Here is an 18,905-nt window from a genome sequence, read left to right as displayed (position 1 = left end):
TTACCTTCTTTTAATTTATTATAATTTTTGCACAAAGTGGATAAATATCAGCAGTGCCGTGCATAGAGGGTATGCACAGGGTATGCAGATGATATAAAATGAACAAAATATCCAGTACGAGTTATAAAAAACGAGGAGGACAGGCATTGTAAGATTTATAAACAGTCTACCCTCAAGTATTTATAACTAATACTGGAGATTTTCTTCATTCACAGTATTTTGGCCTAAGACATTCATTAAAATTATGGTTTATCAACGGCAATGCACTTTTTTGTTATTATTAAAAAAATTGCAGGTTCTAGTTTAATAATAATTATTGTATTGTGAATAAACATGATAATTATTATATCTTCTTGGCTGTCGTCGAGGTGGCCCTCTATTTTTATTATATGTTTCATGAATGTGGACCTTATTTGAGGTACTATTTCCGTTTCCGATATTATAGAGCGTACATCCATTGCAGATCATCGGTTTGTTCTTTTCGGTCACCTCAGATTTAGGTTCATCTTCCTTTTTACCACCTTGATTGCTATTAGTATTTTTAAAATGACTAGGTTTTTTATCTCCATCATCATAGTCGTCACCATCGTAACCATCAAAAATATTCTCCCATTTTTCTCCGCACCACGATAAGCCCAGTGCACCAGTTCCGCTGTAAATAAATACTTTTATTACTACTAACCGACGATGGGAGGAGATAGGAGACGGTATAGTGGGCATTTGTTGTGAGAAAATGTTTGTGTTCGTGTGTAGGCGGTTTTGCATTTCCTACGCGTTAATTTTTTTAGCTTATTTATTTTTAACAGTGATAATAGTTTTGACGCCAATCGCTTCGAGCGTTTTTGTTTCTTATTGCTCTCGAAAATTACGGCTAATAACAGAGAACCACATAAGAATGAAATCCTATCCTGACCCTATGAAGGTTTAACTTTTTATAGATGATAATTTGGCATAATATTGTTGTTTACTAACAATAAGTCGTGAGTTCTCTTGCTAAACAGTTAATACTTGCAAGCTATAGATACTGTAAGAAACGTCTTGCAAGTGAAAATATGACATTATATTTTATAAATAATATTAAAGTTGATCAAAGCAGTTTGCGATTATAGTGGATCGTAGCATTTTGCAATCGTATTCTGACGCTTAGTGTAGTATTTAATAATGCGTTCCGCACGGCTGGCTCTATGTTTGTTGCGACAGTGTGCAATCATCTTAAAAGTTTTATTTACTTACCATGGCTTGGGCTTCGCGTTGATTATTGTTAATAAAGCGAAAACACTAAGAATATAAAGTATAGGTGTTTTCATGATTACTTTACAACCTACTTTCCACAAAACGTGAGGATTAAATTCGATTCGTGTTTTGTATTTCAGTACTTCTATAATATGTTTCTGTTTTAACGAGCTCTTGTATACTGAGTAACGAAGAATATGTAATTTTATATCCCGGAGAATACGTTGACCTTAAAGATAACAATAACTGAAACCCTGATGATGTACCTGAGTCTTTGTAGTTTCCATTACAGATAAACTCATTTTAATCAATCTCCGAACGCACCTCTAACCTTATTTTTTAACTAACTGCTGCTCGCGGCTTTGTCGTCGTTAAATTTTCACAAGATTAACTTTGTCAAAACGGTCTTCAGCTATCGCCATACTAGATGGCGCCACAAGAATCAACGTCGCGCTATTGAAAACTCGAAAGAGTGCGCCATATATAATTTAAAAAAAATCATGGTTTGGACCTTGGTCCCCGAGCACAATACCAGCTCGGAGGAAGATCTTTCTATTATTAAACTCCCGGGCCTGCGCCTGAGTTTGTCTTTGATACGTCCGTATAGACATCTACTGCGTCGGTGTCTGTTGTGCCCGTATTGTTTCCTTCCACATCTACTTTGTAGTGCCTATCTAGCAGTTGGTTGGCCCAAAAAGGTGGCCAAACGATACTCAACGAGTCGTTGGGAGCCACTCAAAACAACCAAGGACCGTGGATTTTGTGCCGCTCCCATCAAAAGACCTATTTACCTACAGCAGTGGACATCTATCTTTTGTAGTAATTATATTGATGCATTAGTATTTAATTTATACTTATTTAGATAAGATTGTGTGTAGCATTATTAATTATTTCTTTTAAATTTACTTATATTAAGGGAAATACGTTCCTCTAGGTGGATAGAACAGTAGGATTTCTTATCTTATAATACTACACAAAACCGGCGAATCGTAAAACGGCGATCAGAGGTAGGATTTGCAGTCCCAATTGGTAATGACAAAAGATCTTACGGCTCGTAAATAGGACTATCACATGTCCGGTCTTTCCGGCTTACTGTTACATTCCTGAAATTCCTGACGTTTACCATAAAAGAACCTTTATCTGTCATGACGAAATGCTGTTCCGGAACGGTTGAGATTCAAGGGACAAAATAACTTCTAGAGAAGCTGTAGAGATGCTGTGCTGTTCTGTGTCTATTTTCATCGATTCTTTATTAAAAATTATCTTTTTACGAATCTTCCTCAAATTTGGTAAAATAAATTCCACACATTTAGTTTTTTTCGCATTTCAAAATAATTTGTTGCCAGAGGCACATGCGACAGCACGGTTTACATCGTTAGCTTTGTGTTTACTTCCACGCATCTTAATAATAAGAGATTTATCTGCAAATAGTACAATATCACAATTGCTACCGATGAAGTATACACAAAAGAAAGGGACTCAAAATTGAGCCCTGTGGGCGAACCGACTGACCGAACTGAGATTATATGTCTTTTATGCATGCCATTTGGGTTCTATCATTTAGATATGTTAACTAATAATATCGTGGCTAACATGATATTATAATTTAACATAATGTATACTTCTATATATATACCTCTGTACTAATATTATAAAGAGGAAAGAGTTTTTGAAGTAAAACTTCTTTAGGCGCAACTAGGAAGTAACTCAGATTTTTTTCTGGCGAAAGTAACGCTTACGTCAGACATCTGTGTAGTTTCCGCTATTTAAAAATAATAATTTTGATTGGTCGTAAGTTTATGGCATATACTCCAAGCCTCTTGACGTATACTCCAGCTAGTGGCAAATATCATAATCAATTAGTATTATTTATTTCCAATATTGTCAAACCGATCAATTGTGAATAGCATTGTAAATAAAAATTCAACAGTTTTAAAAAAAATATTCTTCATTGCAAAGTTTACTCATTATTACCTTAAAATATCCGTGCATTCTATATACATATAACTATCACAGTTAAGCCGCAATAACAGCTTTTGTGTCCTGTAATTTATTAGATCGCCGGTAGAAACAAAAGTGGGTTACATAAGTATCGCAGTAATAATTAAATTACATATAAATTATCAACAAGGGTACCTATTTATATATAAGTAAATACTTTTTAATTTATGCCACTCGGACGTTTAATGTAGATGTTATTGAAAGTTTAAATACATTAAGGACTGCACCTAAACAAAACTTAATTGAGACAGTCCTTTTTAAAAACTACACCCAATTTTTTTAACATGAATGAATTTTTGAACATGAATTTTATATAAGAACTTTAAAAACAAAAATAAATGCGTGCGAAGTTGCAGGCAACAATTTGTATATTTGGACGTTCACAAACTAGCCCGCATAAGAGCTTTATTGTAGCGATAGTTATTCGTTGTAGCATTTTGGCACCGTTGTGCAATTTAAGTGTCGCTTAATGCTGCAAAAAGTTATGTCCAAAATGTCTCTAACACATTTACGGTAGGGCTGCAGTGCAAAATATATCACTTAGCTGTAATACCTGAGGGGTTCCGAACCTTATTAAGCCAGCGGCGCACTTACAAGTTAAGAACAATGTCAAGGCGCTCGCGCTTTAACTTAGCTTGTTAGTTAGGCAGAAGAGCGCAAAAAATAAAACATTCTCATTTAAAACTAATAAAACCATAATAAATAATGAAAAATAAAACTACCCCAACAATGGGATGGCTGTGCTTAGTGGTGTTGGATCTCCTCACCATTTTTCTATGTGTGGGGATAAGTCGTGACATTTCTGCACAAAGATAACTATAGGATAATAACTAATAAATATTTTTTCTTGATTTTTTTCAAGGCGCTTCTCGCTGTGCACCTCTGTACTTTCTACAGCGCCAAGCGCCGCGACTCCCAGTTTGGGAAGCCCTGTCTTAGGGCATAAACAGATTGGCTCTGAAGTCATTAAGCAACATTTTGTGTTAGTATGCTATTTTAGATAGAGAAAAATACATGTTGTTCTTGACCATATTTCTGGCTATCTCTCTCTATCTATCTGTACACGATTAAGTAATTTTTTTCTACCTAAGAAAATTCATTCAAAGTTGCTTCTAACTAAAATTGACAGTAAGGTTTTTTAGTTGTGTTAATACTTTTTGGATAAAGTAAAAAATGCAAAATATTGTGGTTTTAAACTATCTACTACAATTATAACTTTTTATTAGGATAAAAAAGGTATTGACCACTTCTAAACATCGAACCACATAATTAAGTTAGTTTCAAAAGAGTTTTTGCTTTGTGTGTTAGCAGACAGTTTTAATTGTCCTGTAACATAATACACAAATCGGTATCAAACCTATATTTTTCACATTTTTAGCTTTGTAAACTACAGAGACCAAGGGCGTTATAGTTTTTTGTAAGTAATTTTGATGCCAGAAATGTTGACGTAAGTCAGAACTATGATTTAAAAATACCTCTTTTGGAATTTGTTCATGATGTCCACTTAGTGTAGAAATCTGTTCGGTTTGTTTTTGCCCCTTTTTGTAATAAAAATGAAAATATTATTAGCAATCAGCAGTAATAGAGCTTTTTGTGACAGAGCTCGTCAGGGGAAGTCCACCACCACGCTTTTAGCCGCTAGGCAGCATTCTGGCAATTTGATGAAATTCTGGCTGCTGTGTTCCGGTCTGAAGGGCGTGGGTACCGGTTAAAAGGCCCATGAGGCGTATATACGCCTCAGGTTGATAGACACAGGGCAACACTTTGCAGGATGTATTCCTAGTATGTCCGGCGAAGTATTGCTTGTTTTATCGTTTTATAGGTGATGATTTTCCACTTAACATAAGGTGGGCCATCTGCTAGGTCCATTATGACATAACTACATAAATTTGAAAAAGCATTGTCTAAAACTATTCCTAATTTAAAATCGATAGAAGTCTCCAGTAGGTGCTGCGTAAGTTTGATTTCGTCGTGGGTTTTTTCTATTACTTTCCGTCGCAATCATATTCGATACAAGAACGTTGGAAGTGGGCCAGGCCAGTCAACATTTTAATTTAAATAGGTAGAGATGTAAAATATATATCAAGTTTTTTACCATTAACAAAGCTGGTAGAACGTTCCAATTCGTTTAATATCGGGTAAAGCAAATAGCTATACGTCGTCCATCCAGCAGCCAAACGGTGTCGTCGCTTATTAATATTTATTGCTCATTGTTATCCTGAATTTAAATTGTATTTCATGCCTCATGAATATGAATATCATTGTTGATGTTTAATATAATTTTTAGCCTCCGATAAAAGAGGGGTTAAGTTGACCGTTGGGATCGTCTTTGTCATCATCATTATATCTTCTCCGCTCCGAATGACACCCTAGTTGGACCCACGTCAATATCGTGGACAACTCTCAGGCAAAGTTTATTTTTGAATTTTCATGAATTTTTATGAATTTTCACCTTACGAGCATGTAAAGATAGATATGCGTGCCAGATGCGTGATCGAACTCGGTTCCCTCCCAAGGGAGGCCGAAGGTTTAGGTATAACCACTAGCCTATCACAGCTTTGCCATCACAGTGCTTAAATAGATGGATCGAAGTACATGCGACTTTTTTGTTATATACGCAACAAGCACCACTTCTGGGCAGGCCTCTTTGGAATATTTTATAATTCTTACACAACCTGCACACATCGTACTGAACTTGCAAAATAATAAAAAATCTTGTGCTGCAACTTTGTCAATCCGACCATCACAGACGATTTTTCCTTAACTACTAAAGATATTTCGATATCGGTTGTTGTTTAAAATTGTAACCCCGATATTACATTAAAAAAATACTTATTATTATTATTGGTATTATTATATTGGTGTTTTAAAACCGGGGTAATTAAACCTTTAAGATAGATAACTAAGTTAAAGAGTTTTCATATATCATATGAACCTTTACAAGTTTTACTTGTAAATACTAAAACAGCTGTAGCAATAACATTTATTTATTTTTAAGCACAAAAGTTGTTTATTGTTCAAAAGGTACATTAGTCTTTTTTGCTACATAATAACTTCAAGTTTTCTTGCGGGGAACTCTCGGTGCACGAATAAGACTCGTTCTTGACCGGTTTTTTTAAGCAGAGGTTTAGATTTGTTACCGATATAGCCTAAGTTAGGGTTACAAGTTCTCAGCTGATTTTCTTAGGTTCTATAGGTATAAACAGACACTAAAAAAAGTTATTTTTTTACAAGATTAGATTTACTTCCTATGCGTATTAAAATTAATCGTGAACGAAGCTGATTTTATTAAACTTCCGTGAATTGTTAAATAAATTCGGAATGCTGATTGCCTCGAACAGTTACTGGCACAATTTCAATATTCAGAAGAGACTTTTCATTTTTCTATATCTTTACAATTTCTTTAGAGACTTTTGATACAAAAGTGGTTTTTCAATTTAATTAGTATGTTTTGATAAGTATCCGTGTCTATGACGTACCGATTTCTGTAAAATATTGGATAGTCTTTCCTATCCTTAGTTCCTATACGTTGTGAAGTCAACACAGTCGTATGTATATATATAGTCGTATGGATCTGCTTATACTAATGCTGAATTAATTTTAATTGAACCGTCAAATGAAATTGATTGAACATTATTAAAAAAAGATTCAAATTCATTTTCAATATTTTGTTGAGCAACCAATGTTGGGCAACTAAAATAGAATCCGTTATTAGGAGTTCCATAGTAAATTGAACATAAGACACGGTTTTCGAAATCGCAAAAAAAATTCATTGTCTAAGTGAAAAATCTGATGAGATAATTTTCTTGGGCATCTTATCACCAGAAAAAAGTCTAGCTGCTCTAAATAAGACACTGTGTAAAACCATCTTAGTACCCGTGACCCCATTAAATTGAAAACGTAAGCTAAAATATCAGACCGAAGTCGTAAAAGCTTGATGCGTTAGTTACGACCCTCTATCAAAGAGTTCTTTCGCTTTTGCTCGTATAAAACCTATATAACGCGGGACATAGGTTTATAGGACAATAGTAAATTGTGTCAGGTTGATTTATATGTGAAAGTTTATTTGCTTTGTACAGTGCTCCTTTGGGGGCATAAAATACGTGAGATTTTTAAGGGGGAGACAGGGTCTAGTCAAACTGTTACTGATAATTCTTAATTCAATAATTCTTTTCTCTCTAAAATGCTTCAAGCATTTCGGTGTAAGAACTGATTTCGCAAAATGAGGATTTCAATCGATTGGTATGTTTATACATTGAAGGCTATAAAATCCCTTTCATGTCCTGCGAAGTGTTGCTCTGTATGAATGATGAATCTGATGAATTTCCACTTACAATCCAATGAGCCATCTGCTTTGTGTCACTTATTACTTTTGAAAAAGCCGGTACTCTAAATTAGTAAAATAAATAAAAAAAACACTGTTTGAACAAAACATTTGAATTGGAAACGTCGATACGAATAAAACAGTATCGTTTTATATTAGGTGAATTCCAAACCCAGTTTGATTGACAAAGTTGTGACACACGTATCCTACTTCAAACAAACGGGATACATCGAGTATCGAGGGCACTTGCAATTCGGATATTGGACTTTTCAATGGATTTAGGCATTCCAATGGATTGCGACTGGCAATAGTAATATGTAGGCTAACTATGGTATGCACTTTCAAACAGTTTTTTAGGGAATTTTTGTCAACATTCCTAGACCCGAATGAAATTGATGCAGAAAAAATTGATATTGGTCTTTACAGAAACGTAGTCGCTAACTATGGGTCTCATAAGAAGGCTGTGGGTCACTCAGTAGGCCATGGAGAGAGCCACGTTTGGATTACCTCTACGTGATGAAATCAGGAATGGGAGGGAGGTCGTTGAAGAAACAGGGTCAACAATTCGCAAAGCTAAAGTGGCAAAGAGCGGGGCATATTGAGGTTGGAATGCCAAGGTACTGGAATGGCGACCTCGCACCGGTAAGCGAGCCGTTGGTAGTCTCCCGACGAGGTAAATGGATGCTATCACGCGAGATAGAATTTTCATAAACTCGTTCTGTTTTGATTTATTGGCATCTAACATCTTGTGTGCCGTGTTGTCAACACCCCTCCTCTTCCCGAGGGTGTCGTACGAGGCTACTAAAGCAACATAAAGAGAACGGGCAACAGCGTTCTCTGAGCTACTTCTACTGTCTACTGTCGTCTACGTTTGATTTTGTTTTTTGATGTGGCATTCAATTTAATTGTAGTTCTAAAAAAAATTAAAGTATGCAATATCACTGAGCCTTTAATGAGGGGTTTGCTGCTGTCCGCTGAGGAGTCCTGTCCTCTATCTCTAACCAAATTCATCAGATCTAAACAGTTTGGGCAAAATAAAACACATATTATAACCTCTATAGCACAAAAATAATTATTTAAAATGGTTAAAATTTGTCGGAGTTACGGTGTAAAATCGTCAAACACTTTCAATCCCTCTCCCAAAGGAACCGAGCTTAATGTCTGGATAAAAAATATTCTATATTACTTCTAACACTTCCAAGAATATGTGTACAAAGTTTCATGAGGATCGGTTAAGTAGTTTTTGCGTGAAACCGTAACAAACAAACTTACATTGACATTTATAATATTAGTAGGGATAGGGATTCATGTCCTACAACCTTGTTTTTGTATATCTTCCTACCCTCTTTCTGCACACACTGAGCTACTTAACTTTATGCCCGGCAGCAGCCGCTAACATTTCAATATTTATTTGAAGGCCTTACATTATAATCTTATCAAACTTCATACGTTTGAATAAACTTTACAAATTATGGGCCAGTGTGTTTGCTATACACACATACGTGTCGTGAAGAGAAGCCTTCACGCGGATGACAACCAACGCCCTGTAACTGGGTTAATGAAGCACTTTGATTCACGCTTCATATTCGTTATCAGACTTGAAAGCTGTGGCGTTTAAAAGCTTTGACGATTTTCATCGACGGAAGCTTCGGTTCTAATGACGATTGTAAATCTGTGATTTCTACTTTGTTATGTTATGGCTGGAATGATTCAAGCTTTCTAACAACGTTGTACATTAAACGTTCAACGTTGTTAGACATAGTAGTGAGGGTATCATTATAACGTATATTACAATACATATAAATACAACAACTTACTTCACGTAAAGAGTAATTATTTACGTAAGGTGATGTATAAGGATATGTTAGATATTATCTAATATAACTCATTGAGACTTATTCTATTAACTTGATGTGCGATGCGGCTTCGCCCGCATAAAATACGGAACACAGCACACATCTTTATAGTCTACACCTACCTCAATTTATCAGATAACAAACGTAAAGTTTTTTCAATAGTACTGGAAGTGCCAAATATACAAACCTTTACAAACCTATGATATTAAGTACAGATAGTCATCATCATCATCATCCACCTCGTTGGGGGTCGACCAACGCTGCGCTTACCAGTTCGGGGCTGCCATTCCAGCACCTTGGGACCCCAACGTCCATCGTTTCGCCGAACTATGTGCCCGGCCCATTGCCACTTTAGCTTCGCGACTCGTTGAGCTATGTCGGTAACTTTGGTTCTTCTACGAATCTCCACATTTCTGATTTGATCGCGTATAGATACTCCGAGCATAGCTCTCTCCATTGTCCGCTGAGTGACTCTGAGCCTTCTAATGAGTACAGATAGTATTTCATAATATTTAAACGAACAAATATATCTGTTCTGACTCTTGAAGGTGCAATAACCCACTATTTGAAAGCCATAATTACGTAAACATTCATGTCCTGAAGACCTACCCCCGTTTTGTCTTATTTAAAGTAATTTGAATTCCCTACAACGAATGACTGCTTTAATAATGTGTGGTTTAAAATTCAAAATTTAAAATTCATTTATATAGAAGGCCTACTTTATATGCACTTTTGAAACGTGACTACAGGAAGAATCGAAATAGTTGTTGTATTGTTTTTCGATTCGGTTAGCAAACCCAATATCTTAAATTTTCTATTCACTCGTAGCAATAAAGACCTCAATAAAATTTGGCAACACTTTACAGATTCAGTATCGGTAAACTCAATCTCTCACGTTCATATGATTTCAACGAAATAAAACTAAACTGATAGTATAACCTATCCAGTACAAAAATAATTGTTTAAATTATTTAACATCTGACGGAGTTATGTTGTAAAATCGTCAAACTCTTTCACCCCCTCTCCATGAGGAACTGAACGGCATTTCGGGATATAAAGGATCTTTTGTCCTGTGTGATGAACTCAAATCTCGCAAAGTTTTATTTGAGTTTATTCAGTAGTTTCAGCGTGATGCGCGGCCCAAATACAGACCGATCAACAGACATACACGAATGAAAAAATCACATTTTGGTTCCGAATTGGCTATAGAGTGCCCTACAATTTTTTTTTTCTTAAATCTTCTATGTATAGAATTCAGTTACAGTTTTATTATAAGTATAGATGATTCAATGGTACTGTTCTTTCGATGAGGCCTGTCTAAATAGATGCACTTGAATATTTGTATTCACAACGGGTAGATATAGTGACTGATATGAATATAATAATGATATAATAGGATCCAAAAAAATAATACTTTATTTTATATATTTTTAAATAACAATATAAATACAATGTTTTCAAAGGTGGACATAGTTTTTATTTCTCATTTTCTTAGAGACAATTTACTGCACACGAACTTCATTAATATTGCTCCTTCCATTACCAACATTGGTAGTTGATCCTCCACAGTTAGGACAATTGCTGCTACTGCTTTGGTGAGTCCTACCCCCGTTATTGAAACCACCACCGTTGTTTCCACTAGCCTCACCGTAGCCAATATTGTCACTTCCAGTGTTATAATTACTATTGTAACCAGCATCAGTACTACCGTAACTGCTGTCTTGGCTACCGACAGTAAAACTAATACCATTATTGGCATCATCATAGCTGCCACCTTGACCACTAGTAGGATAACTACTACTACTGCCTACATCGTAGCTGCTGCCTTGGCCTCCAGAAGGATGGCTTCCGCTGTAAGTGCTGCCACCTTGACCACCAGTAGTGAAAATGCCACTGCTATCATCATTGCGGCCTCCATTATAGGTGCTACTTAGAGATCCGGTAGTGAAGGTAATCCCTCTACTGCCTTCACCACCATTGTAACCTTGACCACCCACCTGGCCGCCATCTACATTCTGATTACCACCATAACCTCCTTCAGCGTAGCTGCGACCACGGTTAGCACCACCTGCTCCATTGCTACTACCTCTAGCGCCAGTGTTACCGCCACAATTTGCACATTTTCTGCCATCGCCGTAGTCTTCGCTACCGTCGAAATAATCCTCCCATTTCTGACCACAGTACTTTAAACCCAAAGGTCCTGCGCCGCTGCAATAAAAAAACTCTTATTACTTTCTGTTATCAATATAAATTAATGCTATTAATAAACATTAGTGATACAGTACATAATTACATAAACAGGGTTTAAATAAACAAAAGCGAAATAAATGACAGCATAAATATATAATTCTGTAAGCTGTAGCTGCTGAGAATTATTTACAAAAAGTTTATACGAAATTATCAAATGACTTCCTACGTTCTTAATTAGCTTCTTAACACTTGCGCGACCTTTGAACGTAGTCTTAAATTACTTTACTTTTTGTTGTTATAGTGTAAGTGTTTTCTGAGATAGGCTTTATTACTCTCACTCTGTCAGTAATTTATTTCAGAGAAAAGAGATATTATTAAGTACATAATTAATTTAATGAAGTGTTTCAAACTGCGTAAATTATTTGAATTTTTATTAACCATGCAAAAACTTATACATTGCTGAAGACATTTTATATATTGCCTAAAAGATACTTTAAATCGGATAACGTAATACTCCCTGTGATTAGTGAATTTGATAATTCGTCAAAGGGTACTAAACTGAACCCAGTTGCAAATAGTCACAGTTAAATCAAAATAACTTAATCAGTCCGACCCAGCAATGTGCATTTTCGCGTAGTATTTGCCCTATATTCTTAAGTCAATGGGATTTGAAAGGTTCGGTTTTGTAGAAAATAATATTGTTGTACTTACCATCTTTCTGGATTCGCGTTAGTCATCGACAAAACAGCGACGAAGCTAAGAGGAAACAATAGAGATAGCTTCATGTTTATTATTAAAACTCCAATAGGATTGCTCTACAATCGTGTTTCTGCTCCAATGTTCCCTTGGCTACTAAACATTCATGCTTGGACTCGTGTTTATATAGCATTAATATGATACGTAAACCTAATAAATTGTTCATGAGTCATAACGAAAACCCATTATCTTTATATAACTTGAGTTCTTAATCAATAAAGAGGTCAAAAATAACCCAAGTAATAAGTAAACTATCAGCTATCGGCTTCGCTTCATAAAAATACTACTAACTTTTTTCTGTGTTTATTGGTACATTGGTTTCATTTACAGCTCACTGGTTAGTACCACCAAGCTATTTAAATATGAGTTGATAGGCTTAGGTAACAAACTACGGTTTTTGGGTAAAATACGTATAACATATAACGTTAGTGTACGTTAATATTGTAACGTTAAGTATAATGTGTACGTGTGATAATGATCAATGATTTAACTTGCTTTCCATAACATGGTGGGAAGTTAAAGCCAAATTGTACCCACGATAACTGTCACCTCGAACACTTGCAAAGTATCGGCCATTGAGCGCTAATTTCATAAAATATAGTATAATATTGATATTTTTAGTTTCTTGTATATGGTCAAAACCAAAATTTGGGACACTGAATGGGGTTTCTACGGGTTCATATCTATCAACGATATGAACCCGTAGAAACATATTTAATCAATGTACATATCAACCAAATAAAAGCGAAGTAGTAAAAACTAAACCCTGACCAGTAAACTTTAACAAGTAAAATAACGCTGCACTATATAGAATAGGCCACGGCAATTTAATTAATGCGACCTGTTTATAACATGCGATATGTTTTGGTAGTATAAGGGCTGGAATGCACAGGATAAACTAAGATACCCTGAGAGTCTGAGAGACTTTAAAACCTACGCCTTAACTTAAAGAAATACAATAAAAGAATCCTTTCTTTTGATACCCAATTTGGGTAGTTGTGTAATCTGAAAATTTTCTTTTCCATTTTCGCCCTCTTTTCTATTCCTTAAATAGAAAATCCTTTCCAATAATACATTATACACCTGCTCCTAACAACACAGTTTGTTCCTTAAATCTTTACTATCAAAATCAAAGTACAACTTTTATACTTAAGAATAACAGTAATATATTCCTTTATGTTCCCACAGGAACCTTTTCTGATATTGAATCTTGGCGGGGCATTTCAGTAAGGCCTGTGATATTTGGGGAACATTTAACAAAAGATACGAGGGTATTCTTGTAAGGGTGCGGTGTGACATTGTAGAAGAATTTATGTGAATACATAAGCACCGAAATGCTCAGAGGGAAATCTCTAAGTGTACATTTATTTTATTTGTTTTTGGTAGAAGAGTGTTACAGGTGTTGTGAATGCTCAAATTGTTGTGTGGGGCTGTTTTAGTTGGATGGTTTAACTGCTAAGATTTATGACCAGGCATCTGTCCCACTGGAGTAGCGAGCAGAAGTCGAAGCTACCTATTTTTTGGTATTTATAAAAGATTTTAAAATTGATGTGATGAAAAAAAGACTTGAACTACTGAACTATTCTGAGAGCTGACCTATACTCCAACGATTTTTTAGCAACTCAGTGTTTCCTCACTTATGTAAAACCTACGCCTTTAAAAATACAATTAAAAATCCTTTCTTTTGTTACCCAATTTGGGTAGTTGTGTAATCTGAAAATGTCCTTTTCCTATTTCGCCCTCTTTTCTATTTATGGAATAGAAATGAAATCTTTTCTATTCCTCTAATCGTGGATAAAAAAAAAAGAAAATAATTATTAAGAAAAGAATACTCACGTGGAATGTTGCTAAGTACACACATTATATATATGTACTCTATATATACATATATATATATATATATATATATATATATATATACATATATATATATATACATATATAGTATACTCTAAGTATATACATTGGCGCAGTTTGTAGCGACCCTGCTTTCTGAGTCCATGGCCGTGGGTTCCATTCCCACAACTGGAAAATGTATATACTTAGAGTATACATATATATATAAAGTATAATCTAAGTATATACATTGGCGCAGTTTGTAGCGACCCTGCTTTCTGAGTCCATGGCCGTGGGTTCCATTCCCACAACTGGAAAATGTTTGTGTGATGAGCATGAATGTTTTTCAGCATCTGGGTGTTTATATGTATATTATAAGTATTTATATATATTATTCATAAAAATATTCATCAGTCATCTACCTATAACACAAGCTACGCTTACTTTGGGGCTAGGTGGCGATGTGTTCCGTCATAGTACATACATACATAGTATATATAAAAGATACATTTTCCCGCAGCACAAAAAGTTATAGTACCCCAAAAGAAAGAAGATCTGAAATAGCTCAAAAAGGTTGTGTTTCACACTTCGATTCCCTTCATTTATTAGGCTCTGCAGTGTACAAATTTGATAATCTCGTTTGAATTGTGATCGAAATAATAAGTGTAAGCAGAAGTAACGCGCTCTGGTCTAAGAAGGAGCCAAGAACCAACTTATGGCTAGGTAAGCCTCCCACTCATTCATTAATTCATTAATATTGTAGTAGTCGAGCTTTTTGTGACAGAACTCTTCCGGGGAAGTACTATCGCCATCCTTATTTCTGCCGCTAAGCAGCATTGTTGCAATGCTGTGTTCCGGTCTAAACGGCGTAGTTGCCGGTAAAATTACAGTCACATGAGGCTTAAAGGTGCGGAAGCGGTTGATAGCCAAGTGGGTAGGACTTCGACTTCACTTTCGAGGGAGCAGGTTCGAATCCCAGAACGCTGTAACTTTTTTAAGTAATGTTCGTTTTAAGCAATTAAAATAGCACTTGCTTCAACGGTGAAGGAAAACACCGTAAGGAAACCTACATACCTGAGAGTTCTCCATATTGTTCTCAAAAGTATGTGAAGTCCATCAATCCGCACTGGGCCAGCGCGTTGGCCTATGGCCCTTAGCCCTTCTCATTGGGTGGGAGGAGGGCGGGAGGGTGGGAGGTGGTAAAAACTGCTTAACAGATCCTCATGAAACTTTGTACACATATTCTTGGAGGTGTTAGAAGTAATATAGGATAATTTTTATCCCGACATTAAGCTCGGTTCCTTTGGGAGAGGGGATGAAAGTGTTTCACGATTTTACACCATAACTCCGACAAATTATAACCGACTTAAATAATTATATTTGTACTATAGAGGTTATAATATTTTGCCCAAACTTTGTGTAGATCTGATGAATGTGGTTGGAGATAGAGGACATAACTCCTCAGCGAACAGCAGCAAACCCCTCATTTAAAGCTTTAAAGAAATACAACTAAATTGAATGCCACATAAAAAAAACAAAATCAAACTCAGACGAAGTCGTGGGCAACAGCTAGTAACTATATAAAAAAAAGGAAAACATATAAACTATAAATTCCCAGATTTGTTTTGCCGGGTACCGTACCTGGGACCTGACACTGGTATTAGACCATAGCGCCACTGCACCAAGCGAATAGACAATACACGATTTTTGACTTGGGTATATTTGTGTGCGAAACTTTTGTTTACAAAGCAAGTGGTGACATGTTGTACACATACATTTGGAAATCTTGAAAAGCGCTTTGGCTGTTGGCATTCGTCCAACTGTATATTACATACGAGCTGAGAAACTTTAAATCTTGTGCAAAATCTTCAGTCATTGCGGAAGGCTTGCTAAGCCTTTCTTTATTGCTTGCGTTTTATTTTATTCACACTCAAAAACTTCAATTTCTCATTCAAATAGAAATTTGAAAGCACTTTAGAATCATGAAGTATTTTTGTCGATCAGTTATATAAATCTGATTGGTTAGTTCTTAAATAATCCTAACCAAATTCATAGTATGCACTTCACTGTAAATAAATAGCATCTGGAGATAATAAGTTATTTTAACTTGATCACTTCTTAAAAATTAAATGGAAAATCTCTTATTACCCGAAACTAAGTTATTATGGGTGCGAAGTACTTATTTGTCCATTTCATCAACAAATTGTCGACAAAGCCTGCTTGATGTAGTGACCCGCGCTACGCCAATCGTATCGGCGGGCTTTCACGATTATTGTCACAACTTAGTGATTATAACTGGGACAGGCAGCTTAACGTGCTCTCAAAGGCAAGGGAATGGGCAATTTCCTTACTACCCTAAACCCAAGTCCGGACCATCATGTGGACTTGGATTTTAAAAAGCTATCTAACCTAGTTTAATAAGCTTACCTGCTACATTGAGTTATTTCTATTGAACTATTCCTCAAGTTACATAACACTGTTAAAAAAATACTTATTGGAGTTTACTCCTTAAGAATCGATTTTTATATGTAAGGCGCCCTGTATGAGAAAAATGTGAGGAGTAAAATCTACTGATGAATGACCTCGTTACGTTTTCAATTTGCGACGTTGCATGCCCGGCAACTGTGATGTGCAAACATGCAACGTCGCTTTCGTTTAATTATCTTATTTTTCCTATTTAAGTTACCAAGGAAACCGAATATTATCTAGGTAAAGAAACAAACACAAAATATATGGGACAGAGTGAGATCTAAAAAATTATACATTTTTTTCCTATTCTTGTTACCATGGAAACTAAATAATAAATATTACATTTATCCTAATAGTTCTGATACTCTACATCCACCTCAATCTCCCGTAGGCTACTTTTAAGAAGTTACACTTTCGCCGTGTGTGAGTAAATTGCACAGGATTTTTAATTTACCCTTTCATATGGTATTAATCTTTATTCAGCAAAATAAACTCTTTTTGTGTATGTTTCGACAATCGTACAATGTTAAAGAGTAAACTCCAGTCGTGCGTCGGAGCTGACACACACTTTTTTTCTGTATCTGTATCTGTATCTATATAAGACTACAGTCTTATAGTATTAGTAATTTTAAGTATTGTTGCATGTATTTATTTATATTGTAAGCCTTAAAAATGCGCTTAATATAAGGGCCTGACTAAACAACAATTACTTGGCGTTTCTGCACCGGGGCAATAAACTCACAATCTCTTGTTATTTAGCTTACTCAGAACCTTTAAAATTCCCGTTTTCACAATATTTCATAATGTCAGCCTAACATCAAGTGCGGGTTCTTGTAAAATCTTTTCAATTAAATACGGCGCGTCATCTCTTTCATCTAAATTTTACTTCCATTATTGTCTATTATTTTCTAAAGCGTTTTCCGAGGAATTATTTGAATGAGTTTAGAATAAATAATATTGTTGCTATCTGGGAGGTTAAATGAGCACGTACGATTATTTATGGTATTATTTAAACTTAGGATTCAATATCCGGCTCAGGAAAAAAGTTGTTAGGTATTTGGCTTTCATGTTAGGAAATTCTCAGAACCGTTCCGCTGCGAATTCTCAGAACTCGCAGGTCCACTGGCCAACTCACGATTAAAATAAATGTGTAAAACTTTTTGAAGTAATGTGCATTTTTAAAAATTTAATGTCACTGGCGCTAAAAGTTAAGGAAAATATCGTGGGCAAACCTTCACGCCTTAAAGCTCTGGTCTGCTTTAATATTTATTTTTATAAGATGCCTATTTAAATATTGGATATATATTTTGGATTGATGCCTATTTACTCTTGTTTTAAAGATATCCAGGTTGTAAGAATTAGGTAACACAGAACTCGGGAGGGCGTTCCAAATTCAAGGCAATCTTATATGCAATAAGAAAGAAAAATGCAATTTGTTTATTGCGTGTTTTTGGCAATATTAATAACATGTAAACTCGCCCGAGGTCTTGCTGTGTGACGGTAGGATGGTGAAGAGGGAACGAATTTAATTTTCTCAAAGTCTTGTGAAGTCCAATAATGCAGTCGTAGTGGACTAAGGCCAAAGCCTTCTGGGAGGGGACCTGTGTGAGTGGGTCGGTCAGCGGGTTGATTATGATGCTGATGAAATATTTCTAGAATAAAATAGAATATTAATGGGGTATAAAGGAAACAAAACCTAGAAACATTCAATAATATTTTATTTTAATAAGATTTTATACATTGCGTAGTAGTTTTTTACATGTTTATTAGGTTTTATGTATATTTATTATGTTTATAACATTTTAATTAGATTTTATACATCCAATTGTTGACTGTTTTAACATATAAGATGTATACTGCTCTAATTATTTATTTTCTAACATTATATGTCTCTTAAAGAGAGTAAACATACCTACAGCAAATATACGGCCTGAAGCGTCATTATTTTTACAGTGTTTGCTCATTATCCTAACCGATATATTAACAAAAATTATACACGCAAGTATTTACAATTGTAACTATACTAAGCCGATAATATTATACACTCTTATAATAATCTGATGTTGGAACAAACACTGCGGGAGAATTTCTAGTTAGGTATGTTTGTATTTGTAAATACGGGTGTATGTACGTCCATGTCGGCTCATGTTTACTGTTTAGTAAATAGCGGTAATTTTGCTCTTATGTCGTATTAGGTCGAATGCCCTGTGACGGCAGATACACACGATACATTTGTCACC

General features: G+C 35.4%; 2 protein-coding genes across 2 annotated transcripts; both read right to left on the bottom strand.

The window, feature by feature from the left end:
* Nucleotides 1-303: 303 nt before the first annotated feature.
* LOC120623965 lies at nt 304-1,347 on the bottom strand. Its single transcript, XM_039890260.1, has 2 exons — nt 1,234-1,347; nt 304-652 (listed from the first exon to the last, which is right to left on the bottom strand). Exons 1-2 carry the CDS (start codon nt 1,305-1,307, stop codon nt 304-306), a joined length of 423 nt encoding a protein of 140 aa, XP_039746194.1. The 5' UTR covers nt 1,308-1,347.
* Nucleotides 1,348-10,842: 9,495 nt separating this feature from the next.
* On the bottom strand, nt 10,843-12,457 carry LOC120624134 (keratin, type I cytoskeletal 9-like). The gene is made up of 2 exons (XM_039890499.1): nt 12,316-12,457; nt 10,843-11,622 (listed from the first exon to the last, which is right to left on the bottom strand). Exons 1-2 carry the CDS (start codon nt 12,387-12,389, stop codon nt 10,917-10,919), a joined length of 780 nt encoding a protein of 259 aa, XP_039746433.1. The 5' UTR covers nt 12,390-12,457; the 3' UTR covers nt 10,843-10,916.
* Between the last annotated feature and the right edge of the window lie 6,448 nt (nt 12,458-18,905).

Source organism: Pararge aegeria, chromosome 5 (assembly GCF_905163445.1).
Source record: "Pararge aegeria chromosome 5, ilParAegt1.1, whole genome shotgun sequence".
NCBI classification, from domain to species: domain Eukaryota; kingdom Metazoa; phylum Arthropoda; class Insecta; order Lepidoptera; family Nymphalidae; genus Pararge; species Pararge aegeria.
This window is presented reverse-complemented; position numbering and strand designations above follow the sequence as displayed.

Excerpts from the sequence above, each read along its gene's own strand:
- LOC120623965 (XM_039890260.1), bottom strand. The coding sequence starts at position 1,307 with ATGAAAACACCTATACTTTATATTCTTAGTGTTTTCGCTTTATTAACA. Across the intron at positions 653-1,233 it reads AACGCGAAGCCCAAGCCATG|CGGAACTGGTGCACTGGGCT; the intron begins GTAAGTAAATAA and ends ATTTATTTACAG.
- LOC120624134 (XM_039890499.1), bottom strand. The coding sequence starts at position 12,389 with ATGAAGCTATCTCTATTGTTTCCTCTTAGCTTCGTCGCTGTTTTGTCG. Across the intron at positions 11,623-12,315 it reads AACGCGAATCCAGAAAGATG|CGGCGCAGGACCTTTGGGTT; the intron begins GTAAGTACAACA and ends TTTTTATTGCAG.